This window comes from Pelobates fuscus, chromosome 4 (assembly GCF_036172605.1).
Source record: "Pelobates fuscus isolate aPelFus1 chromosome 4, aPelFus1.pri, whole genome shotgun sequence".
In the NCBI taxonomy this organism is placed as follows: Eukaryota; Metazoa; Chordata; class Amphibia; order Anura; family Pelobatidae; genus Pelobates; species Pelobates fuscus.
Window position 1 is genome coordinate 172,560,894 of NC_086320.1, and position 24,658 is coordinate 172,585,551.

The following is a 24,658-nucleotide window of genomic DNA, read 5'->3' on the forward strand; positions in this document are numbered from 1 at the left end:
TGGGGTAATTTGAACTTTTAAACTACTACAGTGTTCTAAAATAGGACATAGGCCTATCAAATCCATCTGTCAAGACTCTACCTGTGAAAATTGAAATGGTAAAGTCTTTTATATGGCATTGAAGCTTCACAGGATAGTGACAGAGGCATACAATGAAGGGTATTGTTGTGCTCAGTAGACTTTGCTGATCACAATGTAGGGTTTGTACAGGAGTAGCACACATCAGGTTTATGAACTATTAAACATAGAAGACAAACGTGCTAAATTCTAAAATTGCTCCACATTGAAATTTTATTTTTTTCATGTTTAATATTTTACTTTTATTATTATATATAAAAAAATAATACATTACACTGGACATAAATACATTAAATATTACATTATTCAGATGTTATTAATAACCTTAACATGAATCTCTAATTATATTGGTACATTATTTTCCCCCTTTTTTTTCCTTTCTTTTCTTTCCTTCCTTTCTCTCTTTTTTTTTTCCTTTTTTCCCTTTCTCTTTTTTTTTTTCTTTCTTTTTTTTTTTTTTAAATCTCATAATATAATATATCACACATAACAACACCTAAGGAGAGCGTGTGAGCCAGGATAAGTTTCTAGTAACCTTTTAAATTCCTTTAGACATTAAGATACATTTATATCAATGTAAGCAGGGTTATTTCATTCCTATTTTACTGAATACGTTTAATACAGGCTTTAAACTTGCTGTATCATGCCGAGCCATTCTTTCATTTTGTTTGGTTCTTTAACAATACCGATCTCCATTTTTATCTGATAAATCACTTGAACTTTAACTTCCTCCCATGCTGGAACTTCAATAGATTTCCATTTTCTAGCAATTAATATTTTAGCTGCTAGCAGGATATGTATTACCAATGCAGCATACTGGCCAAAATTCTAAATTATATATAGTTGCAACAAGAAAATATCTGGCTTTAGTTCAGACTTAATTTTAGTCAGTGATTTAATCTTTAATGCTATCATTGACCAGTACAATTGAATTGATCCACACTCCCACCATATATGCATCATTCCTGCCTTTTGAACCCCACAGCGCCAACATTTATCGGAGGCGTCTATATACATTTTAGCTAGCCTATTTGGTGTTAAATACCACCTATTCATAATTTTGTACTGAAGTTCCACTAAGTTGAGACAATGTACATTCTTTGTGAGCAGATTTAGGACCTTCGTCCACTCTTCATATCTTATATTATTACATAGATCCTTTTCCCATTTATTTATTAAAATTATTGGCAAATAATATTTTCCGGATCTTTTTCAATTAGATCGAAACATTTTGAAACCAGTTTTTTAATAGTATTTTGGTTTTTTAATAGTTGTCCGAGTATTAATTGTTTACCTGCGTAATCTTTGGGTAAATGCTCTTTAAGATAGCCCTTTATTCTCATGTAAGTAAATATCTCTTTACTCTGCAGCTTATATTCATCTACTAGAGCATTAAAATCTTTTACTTTACCATATTCTACTATATTATTATTATTTTTTATCCAACTCTGTATGTTTAAGTCTGCTATATTATTTTGCAGATATCTAAGATCAAGACTAGTAATAAGTTTATCTTGTAGATCCAAATCTTTCCTTAATTTATTCCATATAGGTATAATATTGTTTAGTATCAAGCCCTTAGAAGTATGTCTCTGTCGGTATTTATATTTATTATCTGTCTTCCAAAAAAGGGAACATAGGTCTTCATTTATTTCATCTTTAAGTAAGCTCTGCTCTGCTTTATACCAAAATTGATCTTTGGCTAAGTCAGATTGGGTAATTATTGCTTGAGCTATATTACATGCTCTCCACGTTTGACAAAGCTGTGGAATGATTGAGTGTGCTAAAGAGAGCCAATTTTCTGTACAATATAGAGGCATCATGTGGAAGAGAGAGACCCATTTTGGGTATATATATATATAATTTTATCATATTTATTCTCCCCCAACCAAGATGCCTCTATTCCCTTCCATTTTTTCAAGGTTTTTCCCGTATCTTTCAATAGTTTCAAGAGGTTTTGAAACCATTCCGAGAAGAAGCTACTCCTTACAACTCTGGCTGTTGGGACTGTGTATAAGGCCATAATAGCCCTAATAATATTGCCATGGATTCCAAAACTATGTAATGCCTTCTCCAATAAAGCCCACCTTACCCTGTCAAACGCCTTTTCGGCATCTAATGACAGGGCACGGAGGGGTAATTTCCTTTTAGTTGCTTAATCTGCGACATCTATCAATCTTCTAATATTAAAAATTGGGGATCTACTAGCTATAAACCCACCCTTGATCTTGATGAATAATTGTTGGTATTATATTAGAAATCCTATCTGATAATACAGAGGAATATATTTTGATATCACTGTTTAACAGTGAAATGGGTCTATAGTTTGTTACTAGTTCCAGGTTTTTATCAGGCTTTGGAATAGGTACTATATGAGCCTTTAACATTTCTCTGGGGATATTTCCATGTACCATAAAGTAATTGAACAATTTAGTAAGCGGGTCTATAATATTTCCCTTAAAAATTCTGTAGAAACAATTACTGAACCTGTCCGGCCCTGGAGCCTTCTTTGTTTTTAATTTTTTAAAAGCGATTTCTACTTCACTTTGTGTGAGAGGTTCATTTAATAGTGTCAACTGGGAGTTTAAGTTGAGAGAAAAATTCGGAGATCTTATAAGTATCATTCCTCTCTGGTAAATTATATAAGCCTGAATAATACTCCTGAAAGGCATTACCGATCTTATCTGGTGACAGGATTACTTCTTCTCCACTTATTTTTATTTAAGAAATAATTTTTTTAGTTTTTTCCTTTTTTTAATCTATTTGTTAATAATTTATCCGCTTTATTCCCTTTATAATACCAAGTTCTTTTTAAATTCTTTATTTTTGTAGTGCGTAAATTTATGACATTCGCTTGTGAGGTACCCCAAAGGCAGTCCTCCAGCGTGTTAACAACAGATTAATATAGAGGTACATAGTAGGTCAAGCACTTTTTTTTTTTTTTTGTAAGGATTCAGACAGTGTATACTTGCATTGCTTAAGTGTTTCCATAACATAACATAACAAACAGAGAATAGTTATGCTAAACTTGTGCGAGGTTAAAGTAACACATCATATAATTAGGAGTGTGCAGGCTATAGTCACGTACGTATTTGGTCACTGATAGTTACAAACCTAGTTCACTGACTTAACATGAGTAGATCAGATAAGGTAGCTAAAACCTGGGGGAACTGCTTGAATATTAGTTAGAAGTTACATGTTAGATAAGATTCCCTTGCAATTGTTGTGTAGTTACTGCTCGACTGCCTGTTAAGCATATCACAGTGGGCATAGTTTAACTACCAGCTGTGTGGTTGCCTGCTAGATAAGCCAGCTTATTGTGTACGCCACTGGGGTCGAGCCCGTCGCTTTGCCGACACATAACTGATTCAAATGTACAGCTAAGTCAAATAGGAGGCATGTAAAACAGACTAAGTGGGCAACAGGTTTAAAATAGAGCTTAGCTGGTGGCATATCGGGTATTGTGTAGAAGTCGCCATCTAGGCCGGTTGCAGGAGGGTCGTGTTCTTGGCTTCTGTGGAGCCGTCCGTCTCTCAAACAAGAGTTTCGTCCGATTCTTCAGCCGAGCAGTGCTTATAGAGTGGGATTAAGTCCATCAAAGGTGGTCTGGCAACGAGCCTCATGCGAAGTGCGCCCTTGCTCTTGCTTCAGGACGGGATACAGAGGTGAGGTGATTGGAGTTGGAGACCATGATTGTGTCCCCGATGGTAAGTTGCGTGCCACTTCGTCTTGCTGGGGGCTTACTCTCGACTCTTGTAGGTTACAGGCTGGTTTGTGCCTGTAAGCGTTGTGAGTGCTGGGTTGTTGTTGCAGGCCCTCGTATTGCCTTCGGCACGCATGGCGTCCGCCATCTTTGGTAGGGTGCTCAAGCCGCTCTTCTTGGTGGCAACGCTGCTGGGTCTTGGTGGTCCTGTGGTTGCCGTGTCCACCGGGTTGGGACCGGGATAACCCCCCCGGTCCAGAGGGGGGGGGGGGGGAGAAGCGAGACCCCGGACGGAGATCCGGGAGAGCGGCCGTCCCTACCCGGCTCAAGCTCCAGAGTGCTTCGGGCCTCGTCGGGTTACTTTGGAGTGCCAGGCATGGTCTTGAGTGGTATCCCCGTGAACCTCTGCTGCTGGAGGTTGCTGTGGGCACCAGTATGGGTCAGTGGTTGCATGTGGCACCTAGTTGGCACCGATGTTCCGGCCCAGAAGCAGGAGCTCAGACGGGGCACGTCTGATCCTGTCGGCGGTCAGGCCCCGCCCCCATACCAAGTTCTTTTTAAACGTTCTAAGGCTAGATTAGATTTATTAATCAAGATATTGTTAATTGTCTCTCTTATTTATTTTAATTCTTCACTACTTTTAATCGAAGGACTGTTCTTATTCTGTTTTTCCAACCTTTCATATTCAATATATAGATGTGCTAAGTTTTTTTTTTTTTCCTCTGAACCCAGTTTTATGAAATTTAAATGCGCACCACAGCGTTGACAATGATGTCTCAGGATTTTTATTTTCTCTAAAGTAATCTTCTATTACTTTTTGTATAATATCCACATTTTGACTTTTTTAAAGTAAATATTCATTCAGTCTCCAATTAGATCTAGTTCTGACAAAATCATCTTTGATAACCAAAATTAATGCATTGTGGTCTGACCATGGAATATTGGTAATTAACCATTCTGGCAGTATTTATTTCTGTCAATATATAATCTATTCTTGAATAGACTTCATGTGGATAGGAAAAACACGTATAATCCTTTTCCATAGGATGCCTGCATTGCACTTTAATATCATCATTCTTTATGATCTCAGCTAAGCCAGTACTTTCCCATAAGAAAGCACTGGGAGAATATTGCACATGAGCTGCAAATCACAGCGCTGTGCCAATCCGCATCTCCTCATAGTGTTTAGATTGAAAAGCCTGCAGGGACAGTCTATAGACACCAGAACAAATACAATAAGCTACAATAAGCAATAAAGATTTTATGTTAATCAGTTATATAAAATCTGATATGAGAGAATGATCTAAAATCTGATGTGAGAGCATAAAATAATCACATGCAACCTTATAGACCTCACAGCTGACTCTACATTTATCACACTTGCGCTATGCATTTTATATTACTTCCCAGAGATAAATATAGCATTATGTTTCTTTATTAAAGTGCAATGCAGGTTAATCTATATCTTCTAATAACCAACCTTTATGTGAAATGTACTCTGATGAATCATGATCATACATATTCTATTCCATACGTGCACATCCATAGTGCTAGAGTTCACTCTTTATGGAAACCGCTCTGGAATAATTCCAACTATAATATGTAGGGCAGCAAATACAGTCACATCTCCACTGCACCCCCACACTCACCCAATCATACTGTCATACTCAGCCCATCTCACTCATACTACCACATTCACCTTGTTACATGCAGCTCCCCCACAGTCACTCTCATACACACACAGTCACCATCATACACAGGCACATACAGCCACCTTCATGTGGGCAATGTGAAGTATCCTATTCCTTGTTTCCTAAAGGTGATGACCAGACATTGATTCCTGGTTGACATCTGTTAATTTGTTGTTGTTGTTTTTTTATTGGGCTTTTTTTTTTTTCTTTTTTTCCAGACTTTGCACATCCCTTGATCAGTCACATGAAAGTCACAATATTGTTTTGTGTGGGTAAAACTGAAATCCGATATTAGCAATATATGTTTTGTCAAATGAAACTAAAGCAATGATTGAATAAGAAAGTAAACAGAAACTGAAAATTAACAAGCATACAATGTATATTTGTCTGTGTTTTTATTATTCTTGGTATTACCTGGTATTGGTATCTGGGTGAAAGTTGGAAGATGTCATTAGTATTGGATCAGCGTCATTTAGATTACCAATGTCTCCATTTGTATGTTCAGTGTTTCAGTTTGAAACACTACACATATAAATGTATCTGAAGTTGCTGCCAGAGCTGGATTAAGGTTGCCCTGGGCAAAGAGCCAGATTGGGCCCACTTTGCTCCCTTGGTAGTCCAGTGGTGGATGAGCGGTATCCCTGGTGTTCCGGTGGGAGAGCTCCATCATTTGTACCAGTACAGGCAATGACAGGCAATGACTCAAAGTGCTGGCTGTTGTGCTCTGAGTCAATGAGAAGCACAGGGGAGACCGCAAGGGTGCTATTATAGAGGTCTGTACTTGGTATTGGTGCCTCACTCCAGTGAGGGGAGTGATGCCACTGAATAAGTATCAGGCTGCAGGGAGAACTTGCCATGGGAACAAAGTGGGGGGAAAGATGCATACCAGCAAGGGTCTATTAAAACCCTTTTTTTGGGTGGAGTAACTCATTAATCCTTGCAGCGCCAAGTGCTTTGCAAAAGAACCACCACCAAAACTTTTTGACAGTGTGAGGGGTGACTGTGTAGAATGAGTTGAAGGAGTGACTTTGCGTGCGGACGCTATGTGTCTGTGTTCAGCATTCCCAACACTATTGTGCATTATTCTTTATTCTTCCTCCCTCCTGCTTACATTTTGGGCATCGAGGCATTTTTCTGTCCATGACACTGGCACTGTGGTGGGGGATTCCTGGTGACACTGCAGATCTGTTTTGTGAGCAGCATATATATATTGGAATAGAGAGATCTATAGATCTCCTAAACAACATGTACAGCTGCTAGGGGTCACAGCAGAGCCAGCACTAGAAAAGTAGACAGATTTGGTATATTGGTAATAAACTAATTCAATTTGGAATTGTTAAAATCATCTATACATGATTCTAGGGTATATGTGCAAACCCTTGCAATCATCTATGATTTTCATAGTGAAGGGGGTAAAGAGAAGACACTCTAAGCATTGAAACAATATTAGCTTAATGAAATGGTTCTGCTGTATAGATCATTCAATTATTATTATTATTATTTTTTTTAATCATCTTTTCCCATAATTTCCATTTTCTATGAAAAGAAGAAATTGGCTTGTAGTGCACCCACTTTTATGAGTGTTGTATCGTAAAACTGTACAATGTTGCAAAATATAATGGCAATGTAAATTGATAATCAATAATCATATAATGTGTAGAAGATGATGTTTGTGCACTAATGGTTTTGTGTTTTCTTACAGGATACAACATTTTAAAGAAAGCATTACATTCATCCATGAATGCAGACTGAAAGGAAAAGGCTGTCTAGTTCACTGGTACGTACTTCCTTTCACTATTCAAAACAATATTTTTTAATAAAGTATTTTGTTTTTACAATCCTGTTATAATACTGCAACAGAATATGTAGGCACACTACAGTATTCCAGTAAAGCCTGCTATCCATGTTTTCTGCTAAATACTATAAGATGTTGATGTTTTAGGTAAACTAAGAATTTTTGTGATTCCTTACAGTCATGAGAAAAAGAGAGTACACTCTCTTTGAACTCTTTGGTTTTACATATCAGGACATAATAACAATCATCTATTCCTTAGCATCTCTAAAATTGGGTAAATACAGCCTCAAATAATATAATATTCTAAGGCACATTCCTTTTAAAAATAACTCATCTTATACCGTTACTTTAATTGTATTAATTGATAGATATGCTGCCTTCCTCTAATCCTCTTATAAATGTATATGTGTAAAGTTGTACAATTATTGAGTTTGCGCAATAATTAGCTAAGACAGTTATTAGTAATACTAATAAGATAGGAAGAATTCCATTTTATTTTTATTACTTCGCAAACTCAATAATTGTACAACTAGATACAACCTCCGATGAACAACATGTGACATAAGCGACAGAAGTACTGCCGGTGCAGGCAGTGCACTTGAGTGGGTCCATGCATCAATGTGTTCTCAGGGGCCCTTTGAAAAATTGCAGCACTAGAAGGAGGTGAGAGCTGGTCCCGTCCTTCCAGATAACAGCAAGCCACGCCGGAGAAGAGGGCCGAGAGGAGGGGAGCGTGGACTGGGAGAACTTCAGCCTCCTAACAGCCTCAGCTAGTAGACTGGACACAAGGGAAGCCACCCTCCTGCACCCAAAAGATAGGAAACAGGAGGGTGGCTAAAAATGTGTACATTGAGCATGTGTGTGTGTCTGTGTATCTGTGTGTCTGTATGTGTACCTGTCTGTTTGTGTATCTACACGTGTGTAAGTGTGTGCCACTGTGTATCTTTGTCTGTCTGTGTATCTGTATGTGTATCAGCGTTTGTACGTATAGGAGTGTCATTGTGTGTATCTGTGTATTGCCTTGCTAACAAACGTGGTAGTGTCGTTCAGAGGCTATTTGTCTGACTCCTGTAGCATGTTGCTGGACGCCGGCCACTGCGGATCCACACTAATTTGTAACCCCATGTCCGCCCACGGCTTTGTCGGCGTGCGTGTGACGTCACGTAAATAACTTGCATGCGTGTTCTGGGGTCAAAGGTCGGGTACGGCCAATCGGATCTGAGAGAGGCTTATTTAAACTCCTTTTGCCTTTTCCTCATTGCCCTGTCGTGGTTTCCCTTAGTGGTTGTCCGAGAGTGTGTTCCTGAGCTTTTTTTTTCTGGTTATTGACTTTGGTTTCGTTTGACTTCCCTGTATTCTGGTATCACTGACTTCTGGCTTTCCCTTATCGTTGTGTCCCATTCTGTTGTCCCCGACCTCGGCAAGTATTCCGACTATTCTTTGGTACGTTAAGTGCGGCCATTCTTAGGCCCGGTAAGACGTTAGTCTTAGGTGTAATACAGTTCTGCGTGCTGGATCAACTAGTAATCCTGATAATTTGGGAAGATACATATCCACTATATGGCATACATTTTCTGTGTTAGTGTGTTTTTTTCTTCTTTTGAGTTTCCTATTCCCCATTTATATTAGTGATTATACCCTCCCAAACCTCGCAAGTGCCATTTGACTTTATGCATATTTATTATCTTTTCTTCTTGTGCTGGATCTCAGTATGTAGTCCCAGCAGATTTTGTTCTTCTCGGTCTATATCATCTGCTGTTTGCCCTTTTATGAGATTGATTTTATTGATGGATTGTGGATAAATGTGATGGGTAACTGTAGCCGAGCTCCCGTACTCCAGACGGGTATCTCAACCTAGTTTGCTTCCTAGCTGCTTTCAGGGACTTTGGAACGGTTTTACTACTCAATTCACTGCCATTTAGAAGTTAAATCACTTTGTTTCTGTTTATGCAGCCCTTGTCACACCTCCCCTGAATCTGACACAGCCTGCATGAAAAAAACTGGTTTCACTTTCAATCAGATGTAATTTACCTTAAACAATTGTATCTCTTTCTCTGTAAATTGAACTTTAATCACATACAGGAGGCTCTTGCAGGGTCTACCAAGCTATTAACATAGCAGGGGATAAGGAAATCTAAATTTAACAGAACTTGCAATAAAGGAAGGATAATCTTTAGATGACTCTTTACAGGAAGTGTTTAGGAAGGCTGTGCAAGTCACATGCAGGGAGGTGTAACTAGGGTTCATAAACAAAGTGATCTAACTCCTAACTGGCAGAGAATTGAGCAGTGAGACTGCAGGAACATGATCTATACACCAAAACTGCTTCATTAAGCTAAAGTTGTTTTGGTGACTATAGTGTCCCTTTAAGTTTTCTAGTTATAATTGGTGTAGCTTTGTCATATTCATTCAGAGTGATAACTTGTTTAAAGTGTGGGGTTAGATTATGTGGTTTAATTTGGCGCCAGTCTCTATGTGAGGCTATGTGCCTCTATATCAGGCTACATGCCTCGTGGTATGCTTCCTCTCTCAGCAACCCACTCCCTCCGGCACAGTAGCCCCACTTGCCCGATCTTCTTCTCCTTTGTCCACTTGGCGCGTGCCACCTACAGGGAAATAAACCCAAAAGCCACAACTTCAGCCCTGCGTGTTGTCTCTCTGACCACAAATCGATTGCCGGTTTCTTTTCTGTTCCTCCCAGCTTTCGACACAGCTCTTTCCGCTCTCCGTCACTTCCTCAACATCCATAGCCTCCGAAGCTCCACCTCCTGACGTTGTGTGGTCATGTGATACGTCATGGGTCGACATCTCCGTAAGAACCACACACAGTGGTTTTTAACTACATTGCAAAATATGTAACAGTGGTTTAGTACAAATCTGTGTGGATGGTAAAGCTTATTAAAATGTTATAAAGAAAGTGGTAGTAATGCTTCTCTGCTTTGAGATATGTACTGTTTGTGCATTCCTAATTCTGTATAGACAGTTATGGTTTATATCTGTGATTTTGCTTTTCAGTTTAGCAGGTGTTTCCAGAAGTGTAACTTTGGTAGTGGCCTATGTTATGACTATCACAGACTGTGGATGGGAAGATGCATTGTTTGCCGTACGTGGTGCAAGAACATGTGCCAACCCAAACATGGGTTTCCAGAAGCAACTTGAGGATTTTGGAAAGCGAGATGTACTTCATGTAAGTGACCATGGATTCATTGTATTCTTTATTTATTTATTTATATACATTGATACAATTGCAGATAGCAAGTAAAAAATATGCATAAATATGAAAACGTAATTCACAAGAATGTGAAGTACCCAAAGGCAGTTGCACATTTTAAAGGAGATGCAGTAGTGCATACAAATCTACACTGAAAAGAGAGTATGACTTTGTTAAAATGAGTAGTTATCTGCACAATATTTTAAATTGTATAGTAAGACGTGTTCAGTCAAGTATACAGCATAATAATCTACCTAGGAGGCACCTGTGATGTTCTATTAACATAAGAGGCAAACATAATACCATAAAATTCTGCAGGTAAAGCAATGAAGAAAAAGAGAAAAATAAAATCAAATAGTTACTCTACATTGACTCTTGTTGGAGAAATTAGATTAGTGAGGAGTCTGATCTAGGTTCTGGGAGGAGTCTATTACCAGAACCCAGATCAGCCTATACCCTCCAGGGGCATTACATAGTCTTACTCGGGAAGGATGATCTTCATTCATATGTTATCCAATTGGGGTGGTGAGATAAGTCTAGTGATGGCTTGAAAGTCCCCTCTGGCATCCCAGCCTCCCAGGATGTCCCGTGATATTGCCTCTGGGGGCCATGACATTTTTGGGCCCTCTCTACGGCTGGAGCTGGTGACTCATGCTGGATTCTCATTAATAATTTCTGGGGTAAGTGGCCACTCAGCTGCTGCTGAGCAAGTCGATGAAGACAATTGTTCAGTTTCCTCCAAAAATCCAGGAAGACATTGTCTAGCTTGGACATAGTGCTAGACTGCTCACTGTAGTAGGCAGATGAGCATGTGACGCCCGTCATTTTGAGAAAGACATCAAGTCTGCTTAATCTTATGGCAGCATCGTGTAGTCTTGGTCTGTCAGTAGGGCGCCTCGAAGGTGTAGACTTTGCTCACCACCATCGGTCTAAAGGATGGGGGAGGGGGGGTGGCACCAAAATGACTCCACTAAGTTTCAGGTTAGAATAGAATAAACTATGTATCAGAGCTTAGTGAATATACCCCTATCTTTAAACTTAGGGGTCAGCATAGAAAATGTCTATCAAACAAAGAGTTCCAATTTCAGTCTTATTTTGTGGGTATTTTCACAAGTCCGCAGGGATTAGTTGTTGCAACAGTAGCTCATATGAACACTCTGTGTCTTTATACGTATCCAAAACCTTTAAAATAGAAAAGATACTGACATAGTGTAATATAGTTACAACTTTATTTCCCATATGAAAAATCCCCCATAAGAAGAACTCTTACAATAAAATATTGTGAAGCTTATTTCTAAGATTCACAGTAAAAGCGTGATTTAAACAGAGTATTGATTGGAGAGTTGATTATTACCGCTCCGTGGATGTAGATTTTTCAAACCAGTCTTGTGCACTTAGATCGGTCTCTCACAGAACGCTAACTCCCAGGTACTACTGTAATCACTGCAGATTCAAAAGTCCCGCCAAAAACACGAGTTTCAGGTTGCTCCAGGCCAGGAGAATGGCCGCCTCTTCCATCCAATGTGCTCACTAGGCTGCAATGTGTCGAGCCGAGTATTCTGTTGGTATACACTCTAAGGTAGACCAGCCAAGTCATAAATAAGGTAAATGTCTACCAATCTCATAATGAGAACAAAATAAGTGATAAATCCAGAAATATTGGAAAACAAGCACGGGGCTCTCTCAAAACTCCTCTATCTGCCATGGAGTGCAGGCCCCATCCCCATAAGGATTAATTCTGCAGGATGGTCAAAAGAGTTAAACTGACAATACAGTATTTTCTAAATCAGCTATGCTTTCAATTCAGCTGCTCTGACCTTACATTTTTAATTCTCTTTGAATTCTCACTTTAGTAAATAACCCTGTTTAAGTCCTTTCAAACCATGGAAGATATCCCACTGCTGTCATTTAAGTTATCATAAATGATCATCTGCCTTACTAACACCTGGCAATATGTGCTAGACTTGCTGATTAATTTTATGAGTGACTTATTTAAGGGGAAACTCCATGCACCAGCACAGCTTTTGTGCATTTATAGTTTTTTTTTTTTTTTTTTTTTTTCCTATTCTGAATTTTGTATAGTTTTTAAAGAAGAAAATAAAAGTTTCTTAACCTTGATTTTCTGTACCAACTCCCTATATGAAAAAACTTCCTTCTTGCAGGCTACAGTACCTGCATAAATGAAGCCACTGCTCACTTGTTTATTCCTCTCCATAACCTACAAAATGCACTTGCACTCTAACATACAATTGATAAAATGTTATCAATCTAAAACAGTTGATAAATATGAATTTTTATTTTTGCATTTCCTCTGTATTTAATGCCAGCAACAGGCAGCCAAACTCGTTTAATGGATTGGTTGCTTGAGAAAAAAATAATACCAATAAATATGCATTAGAAACACATTTACTGGCCGTTTTTAAGGACACCCAAACATGTTCTTTATTTTTGTAGTGCATAAAGATATAACAACGCGTATGTGGTACCCCAACGGCATTCCACACGTTTTTCAATGGCATTTATAACATTGGAGAACATAGTAATACTTGCACAATTTTTATATTAATATGAAAGGTCAGTTCTATTACGAGTAGCTTAAATGTGGGTTCCATACTTGAAACAAGAAAAAGTTATTTACGGTCATGGATATATTTGTCAATCAATGGTTCCCTGAGACATGTTAAGATTGTAACTGTGCATTTTTAAGGTAGTATGGGAATTAACAAGGTTAACTTTTTAGGCATATGATGTTGACAAAACATAACGTGAGAAGACTGGCAAAATAAAAGTAACCGACAGGCTATACATGTTGCCTAAAACAATTTAGCTTGGGATCATATAACTATAGTTGGTCATATTTGGCATGCAATCTATGTTTATGCTGCACAATTTTATATTAAAGTGAAAAACAGGTTAGGCTCATATGTCTAGGTGTGTGGCTGCAGTTAAACATACATTGTTTGAGGTTATTCTAGACAAGGTGAACGTGGTTAAATTAACAAGTTTTAACAATTTAAGTCTCGTCTTGGGTCTGGAGTGTCTGCCATGCCCCTTACGGTGGTACCAGCGCCAGTCCTGAATCAGCCGACCCTGCACATGGGCCACTTGGGATAGATAGTCTCTGTGACTGGCAAGGTTATGGGTCCCTCTCCGGCTCTTGGTAATCTGCTGTGCCGTGGCTTGGTAGGTCGCTTTAGCCCAGGATTGCAGTGCGTTGGCTTGCTGGCCTGGGGTGCTGTGTTCAGGTACGTTGCTGGGGCTTTGTGGCTGCTTGACTGTCACGTTCTTATATACGTGGTAGCGGTTGCGTGCGCCCAGTTTGCTCCACTTCCTTTCCCGCCGTCGCAGTTTTCGGTGCTTTTTGGGCCGTATGACCGCCCCGAAGGCCCACAGTGGAACTCCGTGATGGCGTCAGCGGATCGCAGGACGGATCCACGAGGCCAGCATCCGAGCCGCTTGATGGTAAGACACTCCCCTGTCGCATAGTGTCGCGTAGAGACTCGAACAGAGTCGGTCTAGGGCTTCCAGGGATTGCGAGTATGGGTAGCTGTCCGTGTGCTCACTCTTTGGTCCTTGTTGGGCGGCCATTTTAGGCAAGCTCTGGCAAACTCGTGCCTTAGCCGGCTTTCACCGCTTCCCACTTTAGACCACTTGTGTGGTAGGGACCGGGATAACCCCCACCGGTCCAGGGGGGAGAGGGGGGGTGGAATAGGAGATTTTCAGTGATTCTGGGGGAATCTGGCGTCATGGACCTAAGCCTCTCCCCGCGTATCGGGCCTCCGGCTCCGGCAAGGTTTCTTTCGAGTCTGTGGTGCACCCCTGACTCGATGGGTCTTTGGGCTGTGTAGCTGCCGGTAATGGCTTTTTTCCTGCCCCCCCGACAGGAGCTCTTTCCCCGCCTTTATTGATAAATTTTGATAAAACATAATCTAATTCTGAAAACAAACAAGTAATGAGCATCATAAAATTAAGAAGAAAAAAATAAAAACTAGAAAAATATAATGACTACGTATGACTAATCCTAGTATCCTCAGGCCAGCCCCCACGGTGAAACTTACTGTCCCCCTTACCTCCACCTGTTGTCAGTGGTTGTGGACTATAGTTCAAATAAATGGCAGGTGACCTTGTTATGATGATCAGTGGCAGTGGACTGTAATTACATAATAAACAGTTGGGGTCCAAATGTCTCCACCTATGGCTGGTGGGTGGGGGTTACTAATGCATTGTCCATATCGCCTTGACAAGCAGGGCTTGGTAGAAATGAGGCTTGCCTAAGGGTCTGGGGACCCCGAGCCACGTGAGGGAAGTTTAAACCGAACACAATGTTGTATTAGTAGCCCACACCTGCTGCCTCTGGGCAAGAAGACCAAAAAAGCATTCACAAACTCCAGAAGGCCATTTATCAGGGTTTATGCCCCAGATATATGGAATTGAATCAATATTTGATTTGATTTTTAATGTACAATGTAGATATTGGATTCAATATTAAAACTGATAAACTTTCAACATCCTATAGGGAGACGATAAACTGCCAACAAACGTGATCGGCTCTAATTAAATTGAGGCCATAGCTAGTAGTTATCAGGAAACACAGCATAGCTTTCTGGGAATTGAAGTTTACCTAAAAGTTTACTCAAGTAGAACACTTATTACTGAAGTACAAGTCCCTGTGTACAGCAAAATTAGAAAGCAAATAACTAGCCATTTCTAGCAAGAACTTTCCCTTACAGTTGTATAGGTTTCAGCTATGCCATGGCTAGTGACTGTCAATTTCTTAAGAGTTTTTTTTTTTTTTTTTTTTTAATGTGCCAAATCTGCACTTTATCTATCTATCTATCCCACCAGCAAGTTTAATTGAAAGAAAACTACTGAACGCAAGGGGACTTTTCTTGTCTGTCTCCTTCCTTTTTTGAGTCATTGGCAGCATTTAATATTGCACATTGTGAACTATTTCTGTATATCACATGAATTACTTTTGAATGTTCCAAAGCATCAGACAAGATAAATCGAGCATTAAGAAGACTGGGGCAATTCTAAAGATTTGTTGCGCATAATATAGTTCTAGTTTTATTTATTGTGATTCTATACTGTGGCACGAACAAAAAATACATTTACTACTTTATTTTGAAGAGTTAAAATAACATTGAGCATGATACAAAATATAGGTAAAAAGGTAAACAACCAAATGTGAAACACAATTTAAAAAGAGTATGAAGAGTATGCAAAGTTACATTAAAATAGACACGGAGATAACCAAACAGGCAGCTGCTACATTTTGTTCAACTTGCTAAATATTTATATTATATAGAGTATAGATGAGAAACAACCGAATTGCTAACTTTGCAAAGACAGAGCCAAGTGTGACAAATACCTAAGTTACATTGTGAGTGCAATTCTCAATCCAAAACAGAATATGAGACAATTATGCTAATGATTAAATATAAGTAAGAAAAACATACATGTAACTTTGAGAATGTCCAACAGGTATATCTCAAACAATATACAGAAAATTAGATATAAAAAGCAATAATACTGGGGCGGAGCCTGACCGCAGAGGTGAACGGACGCACAAGCCTGCAGCTCCGTGCACACAGCAGCAAAAATGACTAAAAATAGAAACCCTTACCCCTGCAAACCGACCATACTAGTTCACCGGGTCGACCTAGACAACATGGGGCGCAAATCCAAGCGACCAACAACGGACAAATCCGCACCGGGACTCACCATTGGAGACATGTGGAGGCAAGCGCTTGGCGCCAACGGGCCCAAAATGGCCGCGCTCTCCAGTGGCTGCTCAAACTACTCGGATGGACTGTCCGACGACGCTGATGACAATTACCTACCCATGCCGGCACCAGCTCCCTCACAAGCACTGCAACGCACCAAAGCAGGGTCTGACTCCTCACCTGTGACTACAGAGGTCCTCAAGACCCTGCTGGCAGATCTACAAAGGAATATCTTGGCGGACATCACGGCGGTACGTACCGACCTGCAGGGGCTGACGGGCCGCATAGGGGCCCTGGAGGGAACTTCCCATACCAACACCCAACAAATTGCCAAACTTCACCTAACTGTACAAGACCTGCAGCAGCAGACCCTGTTACAGGAACACCGCCTCGCAGCCCTAGAGGACTCACGGAGACGAAATAACCTCAAACTCAGGGGAGTCTCCGATGACATCTCTGAGCATGAACTGCCACACTTCTTAAGCCGCATGCTGGCGGCCATACTGCCTCAGAGGCAGAGAAAAGCCATCATACTGGACAGATTCTTCCGAATCCCTAAACCCAACAAAGCGCCAGCAACAGCCACCAGGGACTTGATAATTACCTTTCAAACCGGGAATGACAAAACAGCGGTCCTCTCAGCACTACGAGACTAATCCCCCCTCAGCTTCGAAAATATGTCGATATCGTTTTACGCCGACCTATCGAGCGGCACGCTGGCATGGAGGAGAGCGCTCCGACCGCTCACTTCCCTACTCCAACAACGGGGGACTCCATACCGTTGGCACCAATCCCACAAGCTAATGGTCAAACACGGAAACGAAACATACTACATTCAAGACCTCCAGAGCTCAACAACGCTACTACGGGAGATGGGCCTGACCATGGACTCGCTGCTACAACAGGGAGTACGCAACACCCCTCCCTCAACCCACGCCTGGGATCCAGCAAGAACCACCATTTTCATCCCCCAAGGAAGAACACCCGACTCCTATGCAACTGTCACTACATGAAGAGCAATATGAACGACCCACGGGCCGAGACTGCATGTATGTTTGATGGACACTACCCATGGTTTTACTGACCCCTGCTACTCACGGACATGGTGACCTCGTTTTACTGTTGTACAGGTTATACCCCATCCTTTCCCCCTTTGACACCCTGCCTGGCTAGCAGACACACCACAGACACGCCAGCAGAAGATACTACCAGACATGGTAACTTCTACACATATACACAAGAAGACCGACATACACCATACTAGCTCCACTATCACTTCACCGCCCCAACAATCACCCATTCACTCACCATAGGCTCAGCAACAACAATTACGGCAACCACACCTCTCTAAGCCATCAAAAACGAATCAACAACAGCACATAGAGGGGGGGAACGCACAGGTTTTATGTCTCACGATAATGTATAACATGCTCCGTGTCCATATAACTGTAAGTCATGATCAGTGCACAAGGGACACCTAGCCCACAATCTATTACCTGTTCTTTGTATAACCTTGTATTATCTCTGAACTACATTGATCTAGGCAATATGTATAACCTGCCAGGGGTGTGTGTGTTTTTTTTTGTTTTTTTTTTCTCGTCTTTCTTTTGTGTTTTTGTTTGCCGTTCTGTGACCGCTCTTGGTTCCCCTATCTCACAAGAGCTAAGATCTATAAACGCATGCACGAGTATTGACAGGCTGGGATAGGTATTCTACTGGAGTCGAGTTACACGCCTCTAATAGCTGTTTTAATTCTGTAACCTCCTACATTTAGCCTAAATCAATCGTACATTCCAGATGTTAGATAGAGAACTACACGGGATTACCACATCTCCATTGCAACACATAGTTAGACTTACTACGTACAGCCTGCTCCATAACTCCTACAGCCATGCTTAGCTTACAGCGACATAGCTAGTTTTCTTCTACTGGCTTGGTACTAACTTGTTTCACTAACGTACTAAGGTATGTCTTAACTTCAAATGCCTCACCGAGAGATACTTGCACTGCTTAAACCTAACCTCATGTCATATCTCTTATAGTGCATAACACACTACTTAATCATTTTACCATCCACATGCCGGATCTCTCCCGGTTTGATGCTCCTGTCTAATTGTTCCCACAGATACGTAAGCTCAAGCATCTACCATACGGCAGTAATTCGCTGCAACTTCTCATTCCTGTTCAACGTGTTGGTATTTAGTTACATGGCCACTCGGGCATAACCCTGGACTATCAGGGATTTTTTCTTATACAGATAAGCTAGGGACTCTTATGCTGAAAATATGTTATAATATGTTTTCATTCTTTTAAACCCTGGTTCCTGTATTGTGACATTACATTACTTTTTCAGCTAAGATAACTATCAGAAATTAAGACGTTAAATGTACGCCTCAATCATCTTTAAAGTTACCTATACTCATGTAAAGCGATAACCTAAGGAAATAAGCTACTTAGTTTTAGCATGTTACTTACACTTATGTAAAGCGATAACCTACTTATATGTTTGTTAAGCCTGATAACTAAAAAAAAAAAAATGTGCCAGTTAAGAATGCACCCCGCATGCTCGCGTGGGAAAAGCCTGAGGATTGCCTTTGGGGTACCTCGAGCCTGTCTGTACTATATGCGTGCACTACAAAAATAAAGAATTAAATAAAAAGCAATAATACTTGGCTTATAAAGAAGTGTTACAGCCTCCCTAGGTCGCTACCCAAATAAGCGACCTATATCATATATTGTAGACCAAAAACAAAGAAGATTCGGGATATGGCTGTGTAAATCTACAGGAGAAATATAAAGCATAACATAGTGTGATATTGTTATAAAATCACTCTAAGCCAAGCATGTCAAACTCGCGACCCACAGGCCGCATGCGGACCACAATGGATATATTTGCGGCCCACCTCTCCTGGGGCCACTTTGTGTTGTGGCAACGACCAGCTGTGAGACAGGAAAGATAGTTCCTTAAGAAGACAAGAAAGTATAAACACTAAAGATAAAGAAATAATACGTCAAAATTGGAGTAGTTCCTGGTGTACCTCACTAACACCCAATAGATAAAAAGCAAACAAAAAAGTGGAAAAAACACCAAATAGACGTTTGAAATTAAGAAATACAACCTGGAAAATATGAATCCAAGGTAGATGAGTACTATATAAGTGTATAAACAATCTAGAGTGATAAAAATAAATATCATAAAATAATACAGTTTATATAAATGTGAAAATGTAATGCTAGTAGCAAACTCACAAGAGTAAATTGAAAGCAGGCTTCTCACTCCACCTGGGGTTCAAGTAGAATTTGATAGTAGATCCTAGTGGTATATAAATCTTTCAAAGGAATGGAGGAAAAGAACCATACATAGTGAAGTATGTATAAAAAATACAAAATTATTTATTAGAATACACTTACAGACAAGTGGACGTTCACAGGCATATTTCCACTATAAGTGGAACAAGATAGCAGCGTGGTGGGTCTACAAAAGGTCCAAATCAGGCCACAGGAAGAAAAAAGTAACATGCAATAAAAAAAAAATGAGAGTCCAAAATCCAACGCGTTTCATCCGAATAATGGTAAGGACTTCTTCAGGGATGTGTGATAATTCTTCAAATGGAGGGCTTCTTATACTCGTTATAATTTATCTCAATTCCGTTCACCAGCGGCATGCGTTCCATCCTTGGAACGCAAAGACCTACTTCCTGTAGCGTCTTGTCGAACAGCTGACGCATGCATGATACAAATTAGAGTTCCAAACACTAAGTCATAATACCGATAGAACGTGCATAGACGCAAGTGAATGGTATCTATACAGAAGAGAATAAATATAATACAAACGAAATGTTGCCATAAAAGTTAACAGAATTTTGGTAGAACATATATATAGAAATCAACATAAATACCAAATAAAAATAATCGTATTGAAGGGTTCCCAAGTAATGTGACTAGAATGTAGATAAAAAAAAAAAGAATACATAAAAAATAATATATATTTAAAAATATATATAAAAAACTTGAATATTGATGAATAGTAATGTTAATGGTTTATATTGGAGTACCAATGCTATATAGATATAGTGAGGTAAATATATAACATATATTTTTTTGGATGTTGTGTTGTGGAGGGCCAGTAACATGACATAGGAACCATTCATATAGATATTAGAAAATGAAGTGCAGTATAATGAAATCTATTATTTTTATATATAGAGCACATAAGAGGAAGAAGAGACTGTGGACATCTGTTTATTGTATTTTGAAGTTTAATTTATATTAGGCCTTGAAGATCTATTTTGGCATTGAGGGCATGTTGTAAAGTTTTTAAAGTGTATATCAAGTTTATTTTTGCGACCCACATCAATTTAAACTTTGTTTATTTGACCCGTGTTAGCCTTTGAGTTTGACATGCTTGCTCTAAGCACAATAGACAGCAATATTTACATTTGTTAAGGAACACACCTCTAGTGACTGTTAGGAACACAGTAGGCACCATAACCAGTTCAATGGATTGAAATAGTTATGGATGCCAGAAGTTCATTGGCACCCGATCCCGAAGCACTACTAAACAGTTTATGCAACATTCCGTACAGAGGCTTGGAACCCTGCAGCAGAGGTGAAGCAATGCTTCTGCCTCACACCATACAAGTTCATACCAGGAGTTGGGCTCAGTCACTGCCTGCTACCCCTGGTATGGAAAGAAGTGAAGCAAGCTCTGTCTCCACGGTCTAACCATTGCAGGCTGGCTGTTGAAGTGATTATGTTGCCTAATATGTTCCTTTATGACTTTCGTAAACTTGAGTTTCTCACATTGGCGTCAGTGCTTCTTTATAAGAAACAATGGATTGAGTCCCATGAGCTGTATGAACTCTATGCTTCTCTTTGAGAAGCATTGGATTAGACAAAAGTCATCTGATGACTTCACAGAAGGTGGAGTGGCTGCCAAGAGATTTTTTTTTTTCTTCTTCATTACGGTTCCCTTTAATATTTTAAATGATCATCTATATGTGTATTCAGTATGTTAGACTTTAGGTACTGTATCAAATCAAATATAGTACAAGTCATGGTTTTCTTTTCAATTATAGTTCCGGAAGTGGTTGAAAGAGACTTACGGTGAGAACCCTTTCCCTGATGAAGAAGAAGTCAAACAACTTATAGCCAAACATAAGCAGCAAGAAGAGGAGGAATCTCAACGTGCTGGAAGTTCGGGAAGACAATGGAGCAGCCACTTGACTCCACTTTCATCCATGTCTTACAACTACACCACTGAGACATAAATCTTTCTCCTATTGCTTATATCTTTTGTATGTCCCACTAAAAAGTCACCAGTCAGAGAATATAAGTGGAAAGTTGGTGATTAGTGTTGGTAAAAAAAGAAAGGTTAAATACACTTTGATTGGTCTTAAAACACAATGTATCTGCTGTATAAAATGACACTATACTTCCCCTTAACTACTGTCAGTTTGTTCTAGAATTATTTTAGCCTGGTTTTATAAGGGAAGAGGGGCATGTCGACAGCTACATTAATTTCTAAGCACCCAGATGCTTTCCATTGAGTACCTTAAACCAGGAGTCTTTTTTTAAAAGCCTTGGGAGTGCTAAGCACTACTTTTTTCTGGCTTTTACTGTTCTTCAATTTTTTAATGTATAGTTTAATATTTTCTACCTCAAAATGGAATTGTTTTCTAAGAACCACTTCCCCTTATTAACGTCAAAAGGATTGACTTATCTCACCACAGTGTTGGTCTTACTCAGGTTGTTTAACTACATACAACACTTTTGAATTATACAGTTCCGCCAATTAAGTCCAACATACACTTATAGTGGTGTGATCAGATGCTCAGGTATGTAACTTGGAATGTTCCACTACCCTAAATTCTTAAAAAAAATAACTAGCATTTTCTGCATGCACAGTTGTGTCAGGCAGCAGAATAGCTATATAGGTGTAACAGAGATAAATATTGTGTTGTACTTTATGATCACTTCGATAACTACATATACAGCAATATTGTGATCTTCATCATTGCAAGTGATCGTAGATGACATTCGTGTACTCAGTAATATCTTATCAAGACACAAAGAAAATTGTCATTAATGTTTATGTATAAAATACCAGAATATTCTGTAATTTAATAACAGAGAAAAGGGAACATATTAAAGTGGGGGTACTGTCTCTCAATAAATATGTTATAAATTATACATTGAAAGGCATAGAAAAGAGTTATAACTGGTTTATGTTTTTTCTCCACATACTAATTTAAATCTAAACTAAAATATTTCTTTGTATCATATTCTTTTTCATTGTGTGCTCATTTAATTAAAATTTACAAGCTAGTGACCTGGACCCTATTTATACATTTAAAAATTGTTTAGTACCACATAGGTGTTTTGGTATGGGGGGAGGGGTATATTTTCTTTTTCTCATTGGCCAGTTCAGCCATAATGAATGTAAATTAAAATTAATAAAAATACAAAAAACATGGGAACAAAGTTATTTGGTCACAAGCCTAGAGTTTCTATGTGATTTTTCCAAGGGTCACATAATTAAAACAACACTATATCCACCAAAACAATTTTAGCTTAATAAAGCAGTATACATCATTCCTAATGCAGTCTCACTGCTCGATTCTCTGCCAATTAGGTGTTAAATCACTTTGTCCATGCAGCCCTAGTCACACCTCCCTGCTTGTAATGTACACAACCTTCCTAAACACTTCATGTAAAGAGACATCTAATGTTTATACTTCCTTTATTACACATTCTGTTTGATATAACATTTCTCATCTCCTGCTATGTTAATAGTCTTCTAGCCCCTCAGAAACCTGTTGTGTCTGATTAAAGTTCGATTTACAGAGCAGAAGAAAAATACTTCTAAAACAAGTCAACAACTTATTTAAAATCAAACCATTTTGTTTTCATGCAGGCTGTGTGAGTCACAGCCAGTGGAATTGTGACTAGGGCTGAATAAACAGAAACAAAAGTAATTTAACTCATAAATAACGGAGAATTGAGCAGTGAGACTGCACTGCAGGGGCATGATCTGTACACCAGAACTGCTTTATTACGCTAAATATGTTTTGGTGCCTACCTATAGTGTCCCTTTAGATTAAATACTTGAGGTCTTGATATAGACGAATGTCGACAATAGGATACAATTCATGCAGTCCAGACATGACCAATATTAAAAGGCTGTGACCAAAAACGGAAAATGCAGAAATAATAACGTTCATGCTATAGTGTGTACTTGTGATAGTTAAGATTCAACTTTTGAATTTTGAAGTTCTTGCTTGTGCCTTGTCATGAAAATGGATAATCCACCCTTCTTGGTGTTTCTTAATAAACACACACATCTATTTCATATATTCTCTTTGATGTAAATGATTAGTCAATTAAATTCAGGAGAAGCCATAGTGAGAGGTGTTCTTATTTTCTCAAAAAAATAGAGAGCTGCTATTTGGATTTATTTTTATACCAGAACTGTAAATTCACTTAATATACAATTGAAAGGATTGGCAATTTAAAAAAACAAACAAACAAAAAAAAAGTCATTTCCCACAACAAGTAGTGTGTAAGTCAACCTATGAAGTTACCTTTTTTCAAGAAATTTAAATAAAGGTCTGTTTTCTTCTGTAATATTTGCATAAACCTAATGCTAGTACACAAATGCCTTGATCGCTATTAGTGTAATGGACCCTAATATAAGGTGAAGTCAGTTGATTTAAAGGACATCTCATGCATGTTCATCAAAAATCATATTTAGGCTTGTATTTTCTTTGTATATTAGCGAAAATATTTTGTTAGAGTATCGAAAAGGGGGGGAGAAACTATTTTGATGAGTAGTAATATTTGCATATCTCATTCCAAGAGCATGCAATTTATGTAAAACAAAATGCATAAATTACAGGGAAGGAAGATCTTGGTGACTGAACATTAAGGAAAAGTTAAACATTTTCTGTTTATTTTGTTTTGTGTTTTTTGATACATGAATATAGTTAATCAACATATTATGACCACTTACTCCTCCTGTGCATCAGATATCTCTTTGGGTTACTGAACAAAGACAAATTGCATCAGATAAGCAAGGAAAAGCAAATGTTTTATAATGTTTGAGCAAAATGTTGGTTTGCCACCCTCATTCAATTAATATTTTGCAAATATTCCAACGCCTGTTTTAAATGCTTCTGGGTAAATGCCATGTAAGGCTGATTCCAAATGACTATATGAATGTTTGCCAGAGATTACACTGAATATTCATTGAACAAATGTAGCATGATTTATATATATTTTTTTTTTTAAAGGAACACTATAGTCACCTAAATTACTTTAGCTAAATAAAGCAGTTTTAGTGTATAGATCATTCCCCTGCAATTTCACTGCTCAATTCACTGTCATTTAGGAGTTAAATCACTTTGTTTCTGTTTATGCAGCCCTAGCCACACCTCCCCTGGCTATGATTGACAG

The 24,658-nt window shown here is 38.9% G+C and overlaps 1 protein-coding gene across 2 annotated transcripts in view; it reads left to right on the forward strand.

Moving 5' to 3' along the window:
* The window catches only part of DUSP22 (dual specificity phosphatase 22), a 149,313-nt gene extending 124,655 nt beyond the window's left edge, over nt 1-24,658 (forward strand). The window contains exons 5-7 of one of the 2 annotated variants that reach the window (XM_063451781.1): nt 7,175-7,249; nt 10,283-10,454; nt 21,283-24,658. In XM_063451781.1, the coding sequence (XP_063307851.1) occupies nt 7,175-7,249; nt 10,283-10,454; nt 21,283-21,474 (439 nt within the window). In that variant the 3' untranslated portion in view covers nt 21,475-24,658. The remainder of the gene's footprint in view (nt 1-7,174; nt 7,250-10,282; nt 10,455-21,282) is intronic. The other variant, XM_063451782.1, reaches the window with a different exon arrangement.